The sequence below is a fragment of the Falco peregrinus genome, chromosome 7, assembly GCF_023634155.1.
Source record: "Falco peregrinus isolate bFalPer1 chromosome 7, bFalPer1.pri, whole genome shotgun sequence".
NCBI lineage: Eukaryota > Metazoa > Chordata > Aves > Falconiformes > Falconidae > Falco > Falco peregrinus.
Window position 1 is genome coordinate 22,129,663 of NC_073727.1, and position 18,342 is coordinate 22,148,004.

General features: G+C 34.5%; 1 protein-coding gene across 1 annotated transcript in view; it reads left to right on the forward strand.

The window, feature by feature from the left end:
• The window catches only part of GRIK2 (glutamate ionotropic receptor kainate type subunit 2), a 416,129-nt gene that overhangs the window by 257,529 nt on the left and 140,258 nt on the right, over positions 1–18,342 (forward strand). The window contains exon 12 of the mRNA XM_055811207.1: positions 13,408–13,631. Coding sequence (XP_055667182.1) covers positions 13,408–13,631 — 224 coding nt within the window. The remainder of the gene's footprint in view (positions 1–13,407; positions 13,632–18,342) is intronic.

Genomic DNA, 18,342 nt, shown 5'->3' on the forward strand with positions numbered 1-18,342 from the left:
TTTAGTTTGGATGAATATTGAGAGAAAGATAGACTCTCAGCTCAGCAGAAACTGTAATATTTTTACTGTGTTTGAATGGTTTTCACCTGCAGAATCCATAAATCTATCTTGATTTTGGAGTTTCCAAGTATTTTCTGCTCATATTTCATTACGAAATATCTTGTTCAGCTCTCACGCTCTTTATAATAATTACTCCTTTTCTTGTATGATTTTACATGGGATACATTGAGCAGTTTTGCATTACAAAAATGGAATGTTAATTGTAATTTTTTACATAATACAGAGTTTATATACATATATATACATATACAGTATATATACAAAATTTAGGCTACGTATTTCACAAACTATGTGAGAACTGGATAAATTTATTTCAAAACTTAGGTCTACACTAGCATCTGCAACTGAATCTCGTTGTCATTTGATGAAAATTTTAATTATGCTTAATTTTTTATATATATAATATAAATTTGAACTCTGATCCTGTGGGGAGATGATGTTTTGAGGGTTAATTTTCTCTAAAAACCACGTAGAGTTTTGGCAAGTCTGCCATGTAGGTATAGTTTTTGCTTCAACCAGCAGCTCTGGTGAATATACATAGGTGGTAAGCTGAATGTCTACTCATTTCTGCTAACGTTTTTAATGTTATTTTCTAGTATCTTGGCATTTTATTTTATTTTTACCTTCTCTCTTAAAAAAACCCAACAAAAAAACCAATTCCCTTTTTCTGTACTCTCTGTGTATGTTTTAAATACTATTAGTTGGTATTTTAGTTTTCTTGTCCTTATCTGCTTGTATTTTCAACTTTCTTATATTTTGTTTATAATGTATATTTTTCCTGATTTATCATTTAGCTGTTTGAAGGCCATCTGTTGTGAGTGTATTTTTATTTCTTAGTTTACATTTATTTACCTTGCAGATTAAGCATTACTGTTCTATGCTGAAGCATTCTTCTTTGAATTTCCAGTAATCATTATTAGTTAATTTTGTTATGTTGGCAGTTTTCCAGCACAACCTTGTCTTCAAAGAAAGCTACTAATTCACATTATTTAATATTGTGAAACAGTATTCCAACACTTTCCAGTTATTCTGTGTAATGATGAAGTATCCCGAATTCTTTAACTGTTAAGTGCTTGTATTGTATTTTTCATGTGTATGGTTACTTTTTTAAAGATTCATATTATCTTCCAGTTATTATTGTTTGCATGCTTTCTTTTCCTCATTAAAGTAGCATTTCATTTCTGTGTGAAATCTGTCCTGGGGACTATAAGATAACTTATTATGATAATTTATAATATGCCAGAAAATATCACTTGTGCTTTTTGTGCCTTTCAGTCTAATTGTTAATTGATTAATCCACAACTTCAAGTGCTCTGACCTTTTATTTCCAATGTCATTTGTCCCAAGCTGAATATGCAGCAGCAGGTGTCTCCCTGACAAGCAACTAACCGTGTCTCTTTTGCTGCTGCTTGAGCTTCTGTCTTTCTCTTCAACCAAACTGAATACTTTCGTAGGCTTACAGAACCTCTCTGCAAATTCTTACCTTGTATGTCTGAATTTATCAATGTGATTCACTCAGATATGCTGTACTAGGTATCTGGCTGTATATGATATTCCCATGGAAAAATGTACAAACAGATCCTAACTCAGAGTAAATGTTGTGCAGGAAATAAGGTTCAGATAGAGTGCAGCAGAGAGTATTGCAGGAAGCCATGAAAAAATGCCAGGGAAGTCCAGAACCTCAGTAATCTAAAATGTGAAAGGAATCATAAACCAGAAGCTTAGGTCAAGTGTGCAAAACATATGTATTAATTCAGTAAGGAACACAGCAGAAGTGCATATATGAATTCCCTATTAAATTACAGGCAAGGGGTATGGTAATGATTTCGAGTACAGGACAGACTGAAGATGTAGTATTCAACAAATGAGCAGTCGAGAGTGAGCAATTATTTTCCAAAGAGCGGGGAACTTCCACACAGTCTGCATTTAGTTGAGCAAAGCCCGGCGATATTTCTAATATTACGGTGAGACACACAAAATATTAATGTAGGCACTTTCTCTTAATAGTCATAAATGTTATTACATGATCTTCTGAGCTGATCACATCCTATGTTTCTTAAAAAAAAATGGATGGAAAATTTAAAGTACATTTGACACCAGAAGTGGTAGGAGATTTTGACAGTAGGGTCATCTTAATAAGTAAACTGAGGTGTGTAGATTTTTTCTGATGAGCTGTACTTAAGAGGCTGTGTATCTGAATTTTGTTGAGGTTAGGGGTAAGTGAATATTACCTTCCTGTTTATTTAACTACAATATGCCCAAGTAATGTTTCCGACAGTTAGGGTATTATGGTTTTCTAATTTTAATTTTCACAATTTTAACCACTACTAATGAACCTTTTTCTTTTAAAATCCCTTTTCTTTTGCTAAGTGAAAATAACCTTTCTTTTTTCTCCATTTCTGTTTTTTCCCTTTTTCATTTTACCAGTCTTATCAATTCCTACTAGTGAACTGACAAAGAACTGAACTTAGCTTTTGGAGCAACATCCGTACTTTGTCTTTTGACATTCTGCTAGATAACTCAGGATTTTATTTAAAATATAGATGAAATTCAGAATGTTCAAAATTACTTTAGTAGCCAGGAATCCTCATGATAAATAGCATGTTTTGCTGTCTAAAATTTAGTTTGCAATTTCTATTCCTTGCCTTGACTATTTTCCTACCTGCCCACATTCATAAATAGAACATTTGCATACTTGCCTGCCCACCCTCCCATTATTTTTTTTCCCCCTTTTCTTTTTTAGGGGTAGCCAGTCACAAGTTCACAAGTTTCTGGAAATGGTGGGGAATCATTTCAAATATTCCTTGAGAAGTTACTGGTGAAAGAATGCTAGCACTGGGTAAAATCAAGTATGAATTTGGGACCAAATATTTAAGAGTCTGGGTGGAAGAATTAGTATACAAGTATTAACACTGAACATGTTTTAAGTCTAACGAGTATAATTGCCATTTATAGTTATTCGGTATTTAGACATGCCTGGCTAATGCACTTGGTTCTATAAAATGGTTAAGTTTCTGTTACAGGGTTACTGTTACCATAAAAATGGTACAGTGAATAATTGGAATTGTTTTTCACTGCGGTGCCAGTGAGGTGAATCAGTGCCCAATCAAGGCAGCAGCATGAAGTATATCAAACAAGACTCCAAAAGATAGCTCTTTGGCTCAAGCATCATTTATGCTTACAGCAATGATTAGGAACTGATTTGATCCATGGCCAGGGCTTTATTCATAAAAGTATTACATTTTTCATATCCTTTTACAGTTATCTGATCTTTACAATTACTTTTGTTGCTATAATGATAGTGAAGAAAGGTAGAAAATAACACAGGGATTATTATTTCTATGTATATGTCTGCTGAAGTGAAATATATGTGAAAATTAGAATTCTCTAATAACAGACTTAATCTCCATTGGGACTTTCTTTTTATTAGGTAAATTAATGTATCTACATTTTTATTCTGTCTCTTCTGGTTCAGAAAATGTTGGTCATTGGGGTTGACCCCATTTAGTAGAAATTAAGTTACCTGGAGAAAATTGATGATACAATTCTCTATTCAAATATGTGCTTTTCCTCAAAGGAGGATTTGCAATTTGGTTTTTCATGTCAAATCTTCAGCAAGTTATTTTTCAAGCTTATCAGGAATTTGCTCATTCAGACTGTTTCTACAATATCCATGCTTCAGTGTACAGTACTTGATCACTGCAAAGATCAAAATAAGTTCAGCTGTACAGGAAAAGTTGATTGGCACCAGTTTTCCCAATCTTTTTTTAGTCCTCCTTTCTGCCTACACAGATCTTATTTTAACCTCATTCCCCCCAGAAGTAATGATTAAGGAGTTTGATTGCATTCTTGGTAGATCAGGAATTCAGAAATTCTGCTCATAACTCTGAACATGGTACACTCTGGTGTACTTATGGTACCATGGTACACATGGTACAGTCTTCATAAGAAATGTTACTACTTAACCTCTGCTTGGATTTTCTTCATTTGGAAATGGTAACAGAAGGATTTTGAAAGACTTGCATGAGACATATATCAACCAGAGGTGTATGCATGAGGCACAATTACCACAACCAAATGAATTCTTAATATCATTACTGAGGCTAAAAGTTTAAAAAGGAAAAAAAGTTTAAAAGCTCCGTGCTGCAAATTGCCTTTTGCTCATCTCCAGATACTTCCAACAAATCTCAAAGTGAACATTTCATGGAAGGTAGGGAGGAGGGACTGTGGAATCCTGGAGTACATCAACTTTCACCAAAACAGCATTTTGGTAAAAGAGTTTCAGGATGTGTTGATGGGAGATGTGTCCCTGGGAACGGTGCCCAAAACATAACATTGCTGTTTGGAGAAATGAAAGGTACTAATTCTGATCTGTTCTTACAGTGTCAATGGTAATTCAGTTGTTTAAGAAAACTATATGAAATTTGAAGATTAGAGTTAAAAAACAAAAAAGAAACTGCTAGCAGTGCAGCCTTACTTAAGTCCAAAATACACCAAATTAAACTGTGTGTGTATGTGTGTTTGTCTGTGTGTGTGTGTTGGGAAGAAAATCATGTTACTTTGTCACAATAGCCTGGAATTGATTTACACAATTTTTATTCTACTGTTTCCTGACCGTTGAGGGCCTGATTAGCAGTAATGTGTAGCAACTTCCAAAGATGAGTAACTTCCTGAGAATGTAAGTGTGAAACAAATATATACACACACACACATATGCATGCCAATGGCTGTACATAAGTGCTTGAAAAGGATGAGTGTATATTTTTGCATGAATGTGTGGAGCATGGTAGTCATAAAATACTAGTGGAAAATGAAAAAGTACAGATACTTGTTAGAATTTTTTTTACTCAGGATATTGGATAAATAAGGGACATACTGAAACAATGTTTTATATACAAAACCCATGTAATTCATCCATAGGATTTGCATTTTATTTTTATTAAAGATGGATGTTAATAAGTCTATCCTTCAGTATTTAAATAATGCCTGGAGTTCAGATAAGCTTTACTAAATTTAAATACATTTCACAAGTTAGCTTACATATAGCCTAGGCAGAGCAGAACTAGATTAGGATCTAGTGCATAAAACCACTGCTAACATTTTTCTTCCTTAGATTTGTGACAATATGTTGTGGTTTAACCCCAGCCAGCAACTAAGTACCACACAGCCACTCAGTGAGATGGGGAGAACTGGACAAACCCATGGACTAAGATAAGAACAATTAATAAAGTAAAAAAAAAAAGAGAGAAATAAACAACAACAAAAAAACCCCCAATCAACAATGACAATAAGAATTGTAATGAAGAGGAGAGGGAGAAAGAGAGATAAAACCCAAAAAGGAAAAGAAACAGGTCATGCAGAGTGTAATTGCCCACCACCCGCTGATTAACACCCAGCCAATCCCTGAGCACCGGTCAGCAGCTCCCAGCCAAACCTCCCCCCCCCCCCCCCCCCCAGTTTATATATTGAGTATGACATTCTATGGTATGGAATATCCCTTTGGCTAGTTTGAGTCAGCTGTCCTGGCCCTGCTCCCTCCCAGCTTCTTGTGCCCCTCCTCACTGGCAGAGCATGGGAAACTGGAAAGTCTTTGGTTTAGAGTAAGTACTACTGAGCAACAACTAAAACATCAGTGTGTTATCAACCTTATTCTCACACTAAACCCAAAACACAGCACTCTTATCGTCTACTAAGAATAAAACTAACTCTATCCCAGCTGAAATGAGGACATTATTTTTGGGTAATAAAATATGTACTGTATTAGACATTCTTTTATAATTAGGACACATGCAAAGCATTGCTTGATGTATGTTTTGAGAATATACACACTTCTGTTTTTATTTCCTATATGATGGAGTTCTCTAAAAAGACCATTTTTTGTTATTGCTTATAATAATGATCAATTTTAATTAAAGCCTAAGATACTGGAATTTAATGATTCATTGAGAATTTCAGGGTGTGGGCTCTTTTAAGAAAAAAGTTTAGCCCTTGTGATGGCTGCATCAAAATGCAGCTGGAGGGGACAAGCACACAGGAGGTTGATTTTATTCATATTAATAAGTTTTATCCCCTCAATTAAATAAGCTTATGAAATGATAGATTTCAAAAAAATGTTGATGAGAATTGTAATCAGTAAGAGGTAACAATATCCTGCAGCGATCTTTGCTCATCCAAATGATACACAAAAACTTTATTAATAATTTTGGTTCCTTTGTACAGAATTGCAGATGACAAAGTGATACAGAAAAGTGGGAGCAAGTCAAATTTGACACGTTAACTTGATTGCATGATGAAATGAATTCACTGAAATAATCTGAAAAAAAACTCATATATTGGAGAACAGAATTTGTGTCAAAATTAAGAAGTGTAGGATTTTTTTGTCCTGAGTGCAGTAAACTGAAAATCTAGGTGACACAACTGGTCACCAACTGGAAAAAAACCCAACAGTTCCAAGGAGTTGTGGTAAATCTGGAAAGTATAATGAAAAAAAATGCTAACAACAAACAAGAAATCAATGTTTACCTTTGTATTTTATTTCCAGAAGCTGCACTGGAACATGGTGTCCAGTAATTTTCATATTTAGTAACCATCACTGGTATAAAAATAAAATTTTGGAAAAAAAAGAGTGTGGTAACTGTGTAGAAGAGCTGTAAGATTTTAGTTGGTTTAGGTACTCATAATTTTTTTAATTATATATATATATATTATTTTTTTTTAAGGGAGGAATTTCCCTTTCCTGAACTCTAAGCCACAATATCTACACTGTCGGTAAATGTTGTCTTTGGCAGTTTGCCCTTTCTGTGGATATGTTAATCTTGCTCTTCTAACCATTAGAAAAGCCCTTTGTGGAAAACTCTGCTGAAGTGATAAGAATTAAGGCTGAGATTTTATTATTGCAAATTAATGTCATCCATCTTCCTGCTAAGTGTAGTTTCATGGTGCGCTGCCCTTAGCCCTCTTACATGCAATTTGTGTAACTGTTGGTTAAAACTAAGTTGGTGCAAAATAGTTTAGTGAAAGCATTCTATAAATGAGCAGATAGAAACTTTGTGACTATTTTGAATGGGTACTCATGTTACATCTTTTCAGCTATTAAATCTAATCCATGCTAGCATAGCTACAGGAGAATGGACTAGAAAATATTTACTAACCTTAAATAAGAGGAAATAATGTAAAATAATTAATTATAGAGTTCCTGATGGGTTCAGTACTAGTGTTTTTCTCTGAATTAAATATTCAGAGAATAACAAAGGAGCAAATGGAAAACAATACTGAAAGTCAGTTATGGACATGGTTAGGCTGATTAAAAGATATGCCCAATCCTATTTAAAAGCCACCGTAGGAAGGATTCCAAATGTTTTTGTCTAGTTGAATGCAGCAAGTTTTTTTGTATTAGTGGACAACAGGCCGATTATTTTTTTTGAGATCTGATTCTGAAAGGCAATGATCTTGTTGGTTACTAGATCAGGACCCTCCTTTAAAGACTGCAGCAACATAGTTGACACCATCAATAGTTACCACAGCTGTTCAGGACTTTGCCAAGAAAAGTATTAGCCATGCTGACATAAAGATGTCTAAAGAAATGAAACAGCTATGGAATATTACTGAGTGTCAGTAAAATGAATCTGAGTAAATCACCAGTATTTCAGTAACTTTTTGTGCTAGTAAATACTGAGAAGCAGCTCAGCAGTTAGAAACAAAGACGTGACTTGAGCCAGTACCTATTCAAACTGTCATCATGTTACTTTATTGTGTTAAATTATTATGTTAATAAAATAAGAGCAGCTAAAATGGCACCTATATAGGATATTGTTAGCAATTAATCTTAAATTATACAAGTCAGGATCCCACAAATCAGAAGGCATGACATGTGAACTTGGCTATCTAGTTTGGATTTGTTTTGGACTTTATGGTATGTTACTTACATTTGGCGAAGGTAACAACTTCTAGTAGCAGCTTTCCAGGACCTGTGAGGAGGTTATCAAGAGGATACATCTAGGCTCTTCACAGTGGTTCCTGACAGGATGAAAAACGTCAATGGGCATAAACTGAAAACCTCCATAAGTTCTCTAGAACAAACTGCTACACTGCTTGTCTGTAGAAACTTCTTCGCTATGTGGACAGAGTAGCAGTGGAACAGGTTACCCACAGGCGTTATGTTGTTTTCATCCTTGGAAGTGTTCAAAACTGAGTAAAGTCCAGAGCAAGCTGGTCTGATCATGTAGCTTCTTTGAACAGGAGATTGGACTATAGACTTCTTGATGTCTCTTCCCACCTGAATTGTCCTATGATCTCATTAAAGGTACTAGAAAAGCATTAAAAACAATTTATGTCAAAATAATGTAAGTAGTAAGTTAAAATCAAAATAGCAATAAAGCCCTAATAAAATCTTAGTGGTTTCAAAAGGAAATGAAGATCTCATGTCAAGACCAAAAGCTTTTCACAGGGTGTAAAATTTTCTAGAATGTAGCAGCATGAACAAGGCAGTTAAAGACAGAGCACAAGCTTAAAAGCAAACTACAATCTTAGCTTTACAAATCAGTGTCAGGGAAATGCACTTCTGTGAACAGGAATAATGCATAAGCTCTCTGTGAGTTAACAGCCCGTTAAATGGGTTTAAAGAGTTGAAGCTGGGCATTAGCCTTCCTCTGTTTAGCTTAGGGATGCATTTTCTCCAAAGGGAATGTAACTGAAATTCAGCTCTCAGTTTAACAATCCCAAAAGTTTGAGGTGGCTGAAGAAGTTTATATTGACTTAGGGTCTTAGGCTGAAGAGCAGACAAAATGGATTAAAAAGAAGCCTTATGCATTTTTCCTTTTGGAAAAGTAGCTTCCTTCATTTTGAAAAACAGTTGCAAGCAGTGAGTGCATTGCTGCCTCTATAGAAGTAAAATTACTAAAATCCATTTTCAGTGTATGTGTAATTTTGTGCCTATTACACAATCACAATATGATTGTACAGACTGTATAAACAACTGAGAATGGATATAGATTGTATGATTCCCTCTGCATTTTTAATATGAATATTCATGGCTGCTAAATCAATCCAAAATATTAGCAGCAAAATTCTTACCAGAAGACTCCATTTACATAGGTTAAAGAACTCCATTGTTATGGTGGAATATTCTGTAGTTGTAAAGTCTAATTAAAAATACCTATTAGTCGTTTTGTGGTTTCTGTGTATAGATTGTGTTTAAACTCTTCTTTCCTGTAAATGAAATAGGTGAAAGTTTTTCAGAAAAGAATCACTAAAACAACATTCAATCATTGTTTCTATTTCCTTTCCCTAATATTGTTAGTAGAAGCTATTAAATACTTTCAAAGCTCAATTTCCCCCAAAAGTAATGTGGCAGTTTCTCTGAGTTATATTTTATAGCATTAATGTTCACATACAAAATATCAATATCTGCAAATACCATTTTACTATATGCACTGTGGCCCGTGCACTATTCAACATCTGTGTGCAGATTTCTTGCTAAAGTTGTTTGTAGCTGCATGCATAGATTGAATTTGGGGTAAAACTTGTCTTTGAGGTTATGTGCCAAATTTCAGCCCTGTGCAACCGAAAAAAAATGTCCTCCCTTTTTTCTTTAAATGTTACCTTATGTAAAATAGTCAGTCAACATGCTGATTGGAAGTAAAATGTAAATGAAGAAACAAAGGAGGAGTATTTTAGCATGCCATAGGAACTTCTGTCGCACAAATAAATCATGTATACCTTGAGTTGTTTGCTGTTAAGTGAGCATCCTACAACTGCACATGGCAGCACAGCAGGGAAACCTTTACACAACTGTGAAGACAGTATGAGCAGTCCTCATATGGCACAAAAAGATGAGGAGATGTGACAATCCCTGCTCAGAGTTCTGTACTAATGTAGAAAGTAGGCCATGCTGAGAGTGCATATACTAGTATGAAAGAAGAAAATATCATTACCTTTTAAGATGGAGTGTGAAGATGGAAGATTGAGTACTGTTGAGAAGGAAGGTACTGTTGAAAACGTAAAGTTCAAAATATCTGATGCACTTGGAGAAAGCTAAGTGGGAATAGCTGTCAATAGTTGACTTTGGAAAGTGTCCTGTCGAGCATGATAAACTCTGTTTCTTCCTCCCTCTTGTCTGGGCCATTCTCTTCCTTGCTAGAGAACCTCTCTTTGGAAAACTGTCAAGATGGATGCAGAATGTGAGTGCCATTCTCCAGTTTATCATGCCATGTCTTTGAATGGTGGAGTGAATGCAGAATTGTGATTTCCTCACACTTGCCATAGTTAAAGTAAGAATTTATTGTGAGGAGTATTTTTCCCCAGTCTCTGCCATCTATGGCAATATGGCATTATTGTCTGCAGCGTGCTTCTTCATCACGTGGTATGGTTACAGTTCGTGTTGCTGTACAAGGCTTCCATTTTGCTCAGGACTGTGCTTTGCGTTGGAATGTCCTTGCTAGACTTACTTGTTTCTAAGCACTATTGTAACCTTTAGTTGGTGCAGAACTTTTCTCTGTAGCAGCTAGCTTATCCTCACCAGTCCTTGGATGCTGTCATAAAAAGACATTCACCTAAGTACCCTAAAGTCAAGAATAAGGGCTGTTGAAGATTATGTTTATATTATATATCTATATGTTTATATTATATATATATATTATAAATTAATCTTTTTTCCTTTAAAAAATAGAATCATATATATATTCAGTTTAAAAAGTGGATTCATACATTATTGCCAAATGAAACTAATGTTTGTTATGGAACTTATCAGAAACCCATTCTAGGATGTACTCATTTGTTGATGTCAATAAATGTAGATTTCTAATATCCTAATTTTACATCATTCCTCTCAAATTCATCCTGAGAAATTAACTGAAGAGAATTCTCTTACCTAAATTTCTTCATTTTAGGAGGGTGTAGGAAACCCTGGTACTGCACTTCTTGAAACTTGGCCCCTTGTTTCTCTTACTTTCAAGTAGTGTAATTTCAGAATGAAACAATTACCAAAAGAATTGACTACTTTGGAGATAACATATATATCAAAATATATTTTGAAGATATCATATATAGCAAAAGTAGTTACATGTGGCAGTATTACATTTTTTTGTTAGTCATTCTAGAAGATTTTTGTTTCCTCAGTCACTAAAGATTGGATTTTATTTTTTGTTGAGGTGCTTAATTTTTGTTCTTATGGTGATATACTAGTTCAAGAATATTGAAGTAGAGTTATATAGCTCTGAAGAAAATCTTGAAATATCAAGATATGGACCTGTATTTTGGATCTGTGACTCCCAGGTTGGGATATCCAATTATCCTGTTCTGTCATATAAGGCATGCGTTATTTCTTTTTCAATTACTTTTCTGATTTCATCTCCAACTTCCCTAGGGCTTTCCCTCACTGGAGGTAGTTACATCTCACTTTACAATTCACTTCTACAGTTTTGTTTTCATCTAATGACCAGGGGTTGGATTTCCTATGGTATTTATTAAAATAAATAATTTGTTATTCATTAAGGCTCTATTAACGTTTTAAGACCAAAATGCACAACTGTGAATAGCCTTCCAAAATATCTATTTTCTCTGACTTTGGGCAGCTGCATCTTCTGACAGCCTCTAGATCAGGGGTCCTCAAACTTTTTAAACAGGGGGCTGGCGCGCGGATGAAGTGGCAGGCAGTCATCTGCGGCTGCTTGGTTCCCTCCCCCAACCCCTGGTGGGGGGGGGGCAGGGGCCGGATTGAGGACCCTGGGGGGCTGTATCCAGCCCATGGGCCATAGTTTGAGGACCACTGCTCTAGTGAGTTAGCTTCAGGCTCTTAGGGTAAGGACTGCTAGTTGCCTTGCAAACTAATAACTTTAGTTGTTATGTTCCTCAAACTTCTGCATGCTGACCTGTAACTTTTAATCCAAATTAAATTTAGTTTCTTTACTGTTTTCTTTCTGCATCATCTGGAATTTCATCAGTAATACAGAATTCTTAAAAATTCAGCAGCTGTGGAATAAAGCCTTGATGGTCTGATTAATACCTATAAATTCTGAATAGAGTGGAAATGAAGCATATGTCATGTTTTTGACCAGTAAACCCCTACCAAATTAAATGAACAGTGCCAACAGAATTTCACATTTTAACATAGAAGGACTTTACTAGAGCAGATCTAATGATATGATAAATGCTCATAACAATAGACTATAGTAGAACTTTGTGGAAGGTAAGACAACAAAAAACCCACATGTTGAAATGTTAGAACATTGTATGGGATTTTGAGTGTTACACAATATATGCAATACCAGCCAAGCAAAAGAGAGTATATAAATATATGAATTTATACAATTTTATTTGGTATAAATTATCTGTAACTTGATCTAGAACAAGCATTCTGGAAAAGGTGTTATTTGCAGCTATGTTACTTAGATAACAGTATTTCACACTAACTATACCATTTCTGTCATTACATACCTATATTTACATACAGTTTACAAGGAATTCTTAGTTTACAGCTTGCCAAGTTTTGTACTGCATAATTTCTCACTCTGGACTTTTCTCTTTCATATGTACACATGTACATTTACACACATGTACACATGCACACATACTCAGTATTCTTTCAAGAGCTGTTGACAGAGATGGAAAAGTACCTGTTGTAGATTTCTTGTCACTATGATTTTCATTAAGTTTCAACTAAAAAAAGAATAGAGACCTTTTACTTATCTCCTATGACTTATTGCCGTAATAACTAAAACTAAATGCAAATTTAAAAAATACTGCATGATTTAATTTTAAATGCTGCAAGTGATTTACAGTTATCTACAAGTTTCATAGTGATTTCTGCAAACTAGTAAGAACAGTTGTACTTAGAATTTACTCCCTGTAGCAACCTTTCATGTATAGCACTTCCCATTTAAAAATATTCTTCATTTTCTATCAATGCTTTTATGCTAAGAAAAGCAAAACTCCTTCCTGGAACTTTCTTTACACTTTTTCACATCTGCTTCACAAATATGTTAGCTTCTAAAGGGCACAGTGAAGGAGTGACAAAGAGAAGACATATGTCAATATGTTGATGTTTTTAAAAAAGTTTTAACAGATGTGATAATGGATGTTCTTGTTTTCTGCAAGATGTGATATTTTTCTTCACTTCTATCCCTGTGATAGTGTTTTTCATTTTCTCTAAATGCTGACGTGTCAGTTTAGCAAACAGAAAGTAGAATAAATCTCTTTCCTTATAGGGAGAAGAGAGTTCTAAATTTCAGCCTACCTTGTACAAGAACAAACCTGCTTCATGTAAAGTTTGTGTTTTGACAATCTGATTATCTGCTTCAACCTGTGTCTTCTGACTTATAGCCTGTTTCTCTTTTGTATTTCTGTTAACAGAAAGCTGACCTTGCAGTTGCACCGTTGGCAATAACCTATGTTCGAGAGAAGGTCATCGACTTTTCCAAGCCCTTTATGACTCTTGGAATAAGTATTTTGTACCGCAAACCCAATGGTACAAACCCGGGCGTCTTCTCCTTCCTGAATCCTCTCTCCCCTGATATCTGGATGTATATTCTGCTGGCTTACTTGGGTGTCAGTTGTGTGCTCTTTGTCATAGCCAGGTAACATGTCAACTTTTGTGATTTTTTTGGCAATTGTTATAATCTTTTTCTTACTAATAATTGTCAAAAGTCACAAAAATTTTCTTACTTTCATACTCTTATATTTTAACTTCATGATGTACAGAAGAATAATTAATGATGAGGGTTATCACTTTTAATGTTCTCCAGTGCCATATTAAGTCTCCAGTTTTTTATGTCACTAAGCCTTGAGTAAGCTAGCTAGCTTTCTTCTTTTATTTACAAATTTAGAGACACTAGAAAGTTTACAAAATGTCTTCCCCCATTTATGCTGTGTTTAGAAAGGCAGGGGTTGGCATGTTTTATTTTGTTAACCTGATTTCATTTGACACTGTGGTGCTTAATCTCAAATTGAGTACTTAGCTGCCCATGTTAATCCTAGATGTCCAAACTGGGCCTCTACCTGTTACAAGAGATGTTACTTCATGTAGATTAATATCTTAGAAGTAGGGTAACTATATAGATTTTAATTATGTGCTAGGTAAAATCCCTGAGATACTTCACGTTAAGTTCCAGACTGGAATATACTTGGAAGCATGTTTAGTTGAGCTTTCAGAGTTAATGAACTCAATACAACAATTGTTAAATTATAAATTTATTTTATATATAAGGCTCACTTTTTAATCTGTTTTCTTCAACATAGGCAAGCAGAAAAACATCTTTTGTCAAAAATTCCCATTATATTTACCTTTTCCTGGTTAAGTAATTAGGACTGACTCCAGAGGTCACAGAAATACAGTCTTATATGTTGTAACGTTGACTTTTGCTGTGACAGCAAAAAAAAATCAGAACAGTAAATCAGTGATTCCCAGGAATGTAAATGTAATCTCTTTTGCAGATTCCTCTTAGTAGTCATTGTATGTATTTTTTTTAAATCAAATACATATGAACTATATTGGCTTTTATCTCTTCAATAAGATTTTTAAAAATGTTTGACTTGATGATGCAATCTCACTTCATCCCCAATATATTTATTATTTCATTCTGCGATACACAGTATATTCTTCCTATTTTTATTTTCTTATTTTTCTATAGTTGATATCAGGGTTCTCCATCTTTCTTTGATAATGTGCACTTTATTTTGGAGCAGTTGTACCATTCCTTTACTAAAGGGAGAGTCAATAGTTTTAGAAATTATTTTCAAAGTAATTTAGCAAGATCACCTGTGCATAAGGTATATGAGGCACTGAAGTAATAAAGATAACACTGAAGCATATTCTGTAATGAATAACTTTGCTTGCATGCCTTCTTTAAAAGTCTGCTTTAAAAAGCCAGACTTACATGGGAAGATTCTTGAGAGATCAGTAGATTGTATTGGACTATATAAACAAGTAAACTCATTTCTGAGGTGTTCCTGTGATACAGATACTTCTGAAAGCACAGTCAATCATAAATCACAAATGTTATTTTTTAAACACCTCATGTAAAATATTTATGTTTGTCCAACAGTTTTCACTCTATTGTTATAACTGAAGGACATTTTCAGCACGATGCAGTGTATTTGACAGGCAGCTCCCAGGAATGTCAGTAGGAGTTGTATGGCTGAGTTCCTACTTATGCTTTGAAAACTTGTCACCATATTTTGTATGAATGTTTTCTTGAAGTTTGTTTTTATTTTTTTGTTTGTTTGTTTGTTTAAGCTATTCAGTCATTTGATCTCACTAGCAGAACTGGAAAGACTATTTATTTTTAAACAGAAGTGCCACATAATAGACCGGTATTGTTGAACTTTTTTCACTTGTCTGTTTTTATGACCAATACCGTAAATTCCTTACGTAGTTGGAAGCATTACCTTCATTGTAAAGCAATATGAAATGCATTTTATACTAAGCAGAGGAATTTCATTTTTTGTAGAGTTGTATAAAATACCTTTTTTACACCTAAATTTATATCAGCTTTCAAATGTAGAGATTTTCAATACCTCTTAACTTATACAACCAAATATTTGCTAACACATTTAGAAATAAAAGATCTAGGATTATGTAAGACAGTCTACAGATTTAAATGATAATGCAAAGTGACTTTATAGTATGTGATAGCATTTTCTAACACTATAGTTCATATAGGGAAACAGGTCTAAGTTAAAAATGTAATCTGCTGAATATTAAAGAGATAAAAGGACATTATTCGAAAGAGCCTTTTGCGAATATAATTCACAAAAGGTATCTGTCATGTAAAAGAAGATACTGCTAAATGAAGTGTAGTGAAGAGGACCTTGCAGTATGGTGCTGACTATGTATTTTCAGTATAGATTATAAATTAGGTATTGCACACCTGATGATGTGTTTTTCAGTCCTTCTGTCACGAAACTGTTGGATTGTATGCCACTAAATTAATAGGTTCCACCTGGAGTGTCTTACTAAGAAGATTTCTGTTTCATAACAATCCTTTCATAATGAATGTTGAACTACCAGTGTTTCATAATAATTACTATGTGTTTCATAATAAGGTGTATCTATGTTTGGAGCAGTACTTAGTATGTCTTTTATGATATGATGTTTTGTAATTACGGCTCATCAGAATATTCAGTGTAGAATATTTATTTTTAGATTCAAACCTCCTATTTTTGTCTCAAATGTTTTGTGATTTTATTGTTTTACCATGTCTTCCAAACATGTTGGAATGTAAGAGCTTGGTACATTGAAAATGGAAAGTACATTTCTGTTGTGGTACTTGGATTTCACCCATTTATTAGTATTATGGTCATATTTAGGGAAATATGAAGAAACTAGTAAAAGATGCAAGAATCTTTGAGAGAGAATTGCATAAATTCTTTCATAAAGTAACCGATAAGGCATAAATGGGAAAAGTGTAATATAAATCTTTTCCTTTATTTGAAAGAGCATTGGATTTTCCTTCCAATTTGAGAACCAGAAATAAAGAGCTGAAACCTTCACATACTTAACAAGATGAAAAGCTAGGAGAGATATTTTGTGTTAGCTGGAGGTCTTTTCTATGCCATTGCCTTCTTGTAGCTGCCCGCCCTGCGCCCCACCCCCCCCCACCCCCCCCACCCCCCGCCCCAGTGAGTCACTGTTTATTTGGGCATTACAGATTTTGCACTGTCGATAGGAGGAATATAAATGAGTTACACACAGTGTTTTCTTTAATTGGCATTCTTTGTGGGGAATTATAGTAGGCTGTGTTTTCTCCATATATATGAAAACCTCTTAATCTTGTATGTTGTGATTGTTGAATCTGAGTAGATATGGTAGTTAGTTTCTGAAAGTTCCTTTCTTTATCATACAGGCTGATGACTGATAGATAAACCCAGTCTGCTTGACACTCAGCTTATTACTTTTCTGTGAACCGAGAAAGTCAGATAGCATTTTTTGCTCAGTGGCATGGTAATGGATCCGATTCTGGTGGTAGCTAGCAGTCTTTGTATCATGCTAGCAGTGTCTTGTGTCATCTGATGTCTTGTTACATTCCAGTTCCAATATTTTCCCTTTATGCCTCTGCCTTTACTTGTTTCTTTGATTTAGAATCCCAGTTAAATTTATAATTTACATGCGATTAGAAGGAAAACTAAGACTGGAGTACAGTGCACCAGCTCTTTTTTGGAGTTCTGTCAGGTACAAAACATTTTCTGATTTATATAACAAAAAAACCCCCTCAATTAGTGGAATTTCTTTTCATTTTTGTCTGTTGGTGCAAACCATTGTTTCATTTCTAAGAAACATGCTGATTTCTTAGTGTTGTATGCCAACTTCATAAACATGTTGTCCCTTCTTTTCCACTAGTCTGTGTATATAAAACAACTGTTTCCTATTTTTGGTATCTGCAAAATCGGATGTGTTGGTAACTGGAGGATGCTTCCCATTCTGTATAGTCAATAAGAAAAAAATCAGTTTCATACTTTTAAAACTGCTAAATACGTTTAATTTACATAGGTCTTCCAATACATGATTTTCAAAATTAACCTTCAGCTGGCTTTCCTCATGATAGTATTATATTTTAAAGAGTCTCTTATGTATGATTTTAGACATTCATGTTTGCATGAATCTTTTCTAAAAACACAGACTGGAGGCTACACTCTTTAAATATTTTTTTGCCAATGATTTTCCACCTGATTTACTGGGTTTCTAGTCATTCCCTGAACATTGAAGTATTTCTCTGAGTAGTAAGGTCTGTTTGCTGTGAATGTGTCTGCCTGTCATAAAGCATAACTGGAAGAGATACGCCTGCTTAAGGATGATGCTTCACCTTTACGGATCAGCTGTGAAGCAGATAAACTACCCTGGACAAAATGGTCCACTAATGAGCTCTTATGCTTCTTATACCAAGCTGTCTGGAGTATCAGTGAGTATTGAGTAAATATACATTAAACTGTGCTCACTGCCCTAATTGATAATACTGAATCATGGGTTATCATTTTAAAGGACTTGATTCACCTTTACTTGTACCACATTCTGCATGTTAGGACTCCCTGCTTTTTCCTCACTTCAGCAAAATTACGCTATCCTACTTCTTATAAATCAAGCCCTTGTGCTGGTTTCAGCTGTCAAAGCATTTAGTATCAACTATTTTTCCATTTCCTTGTAAGCAGTGATAAAAGCACAATGAATACTGCCTCATCACCAAACTATATTTTTCTCTTACCAGCTGGAATAAAACATAACAAAAGAAGACAAGAGTTTTAAAAATGTCTCCACACATTTATCTTAATCTTTTCTCTGTGAAGAAGCTTAGG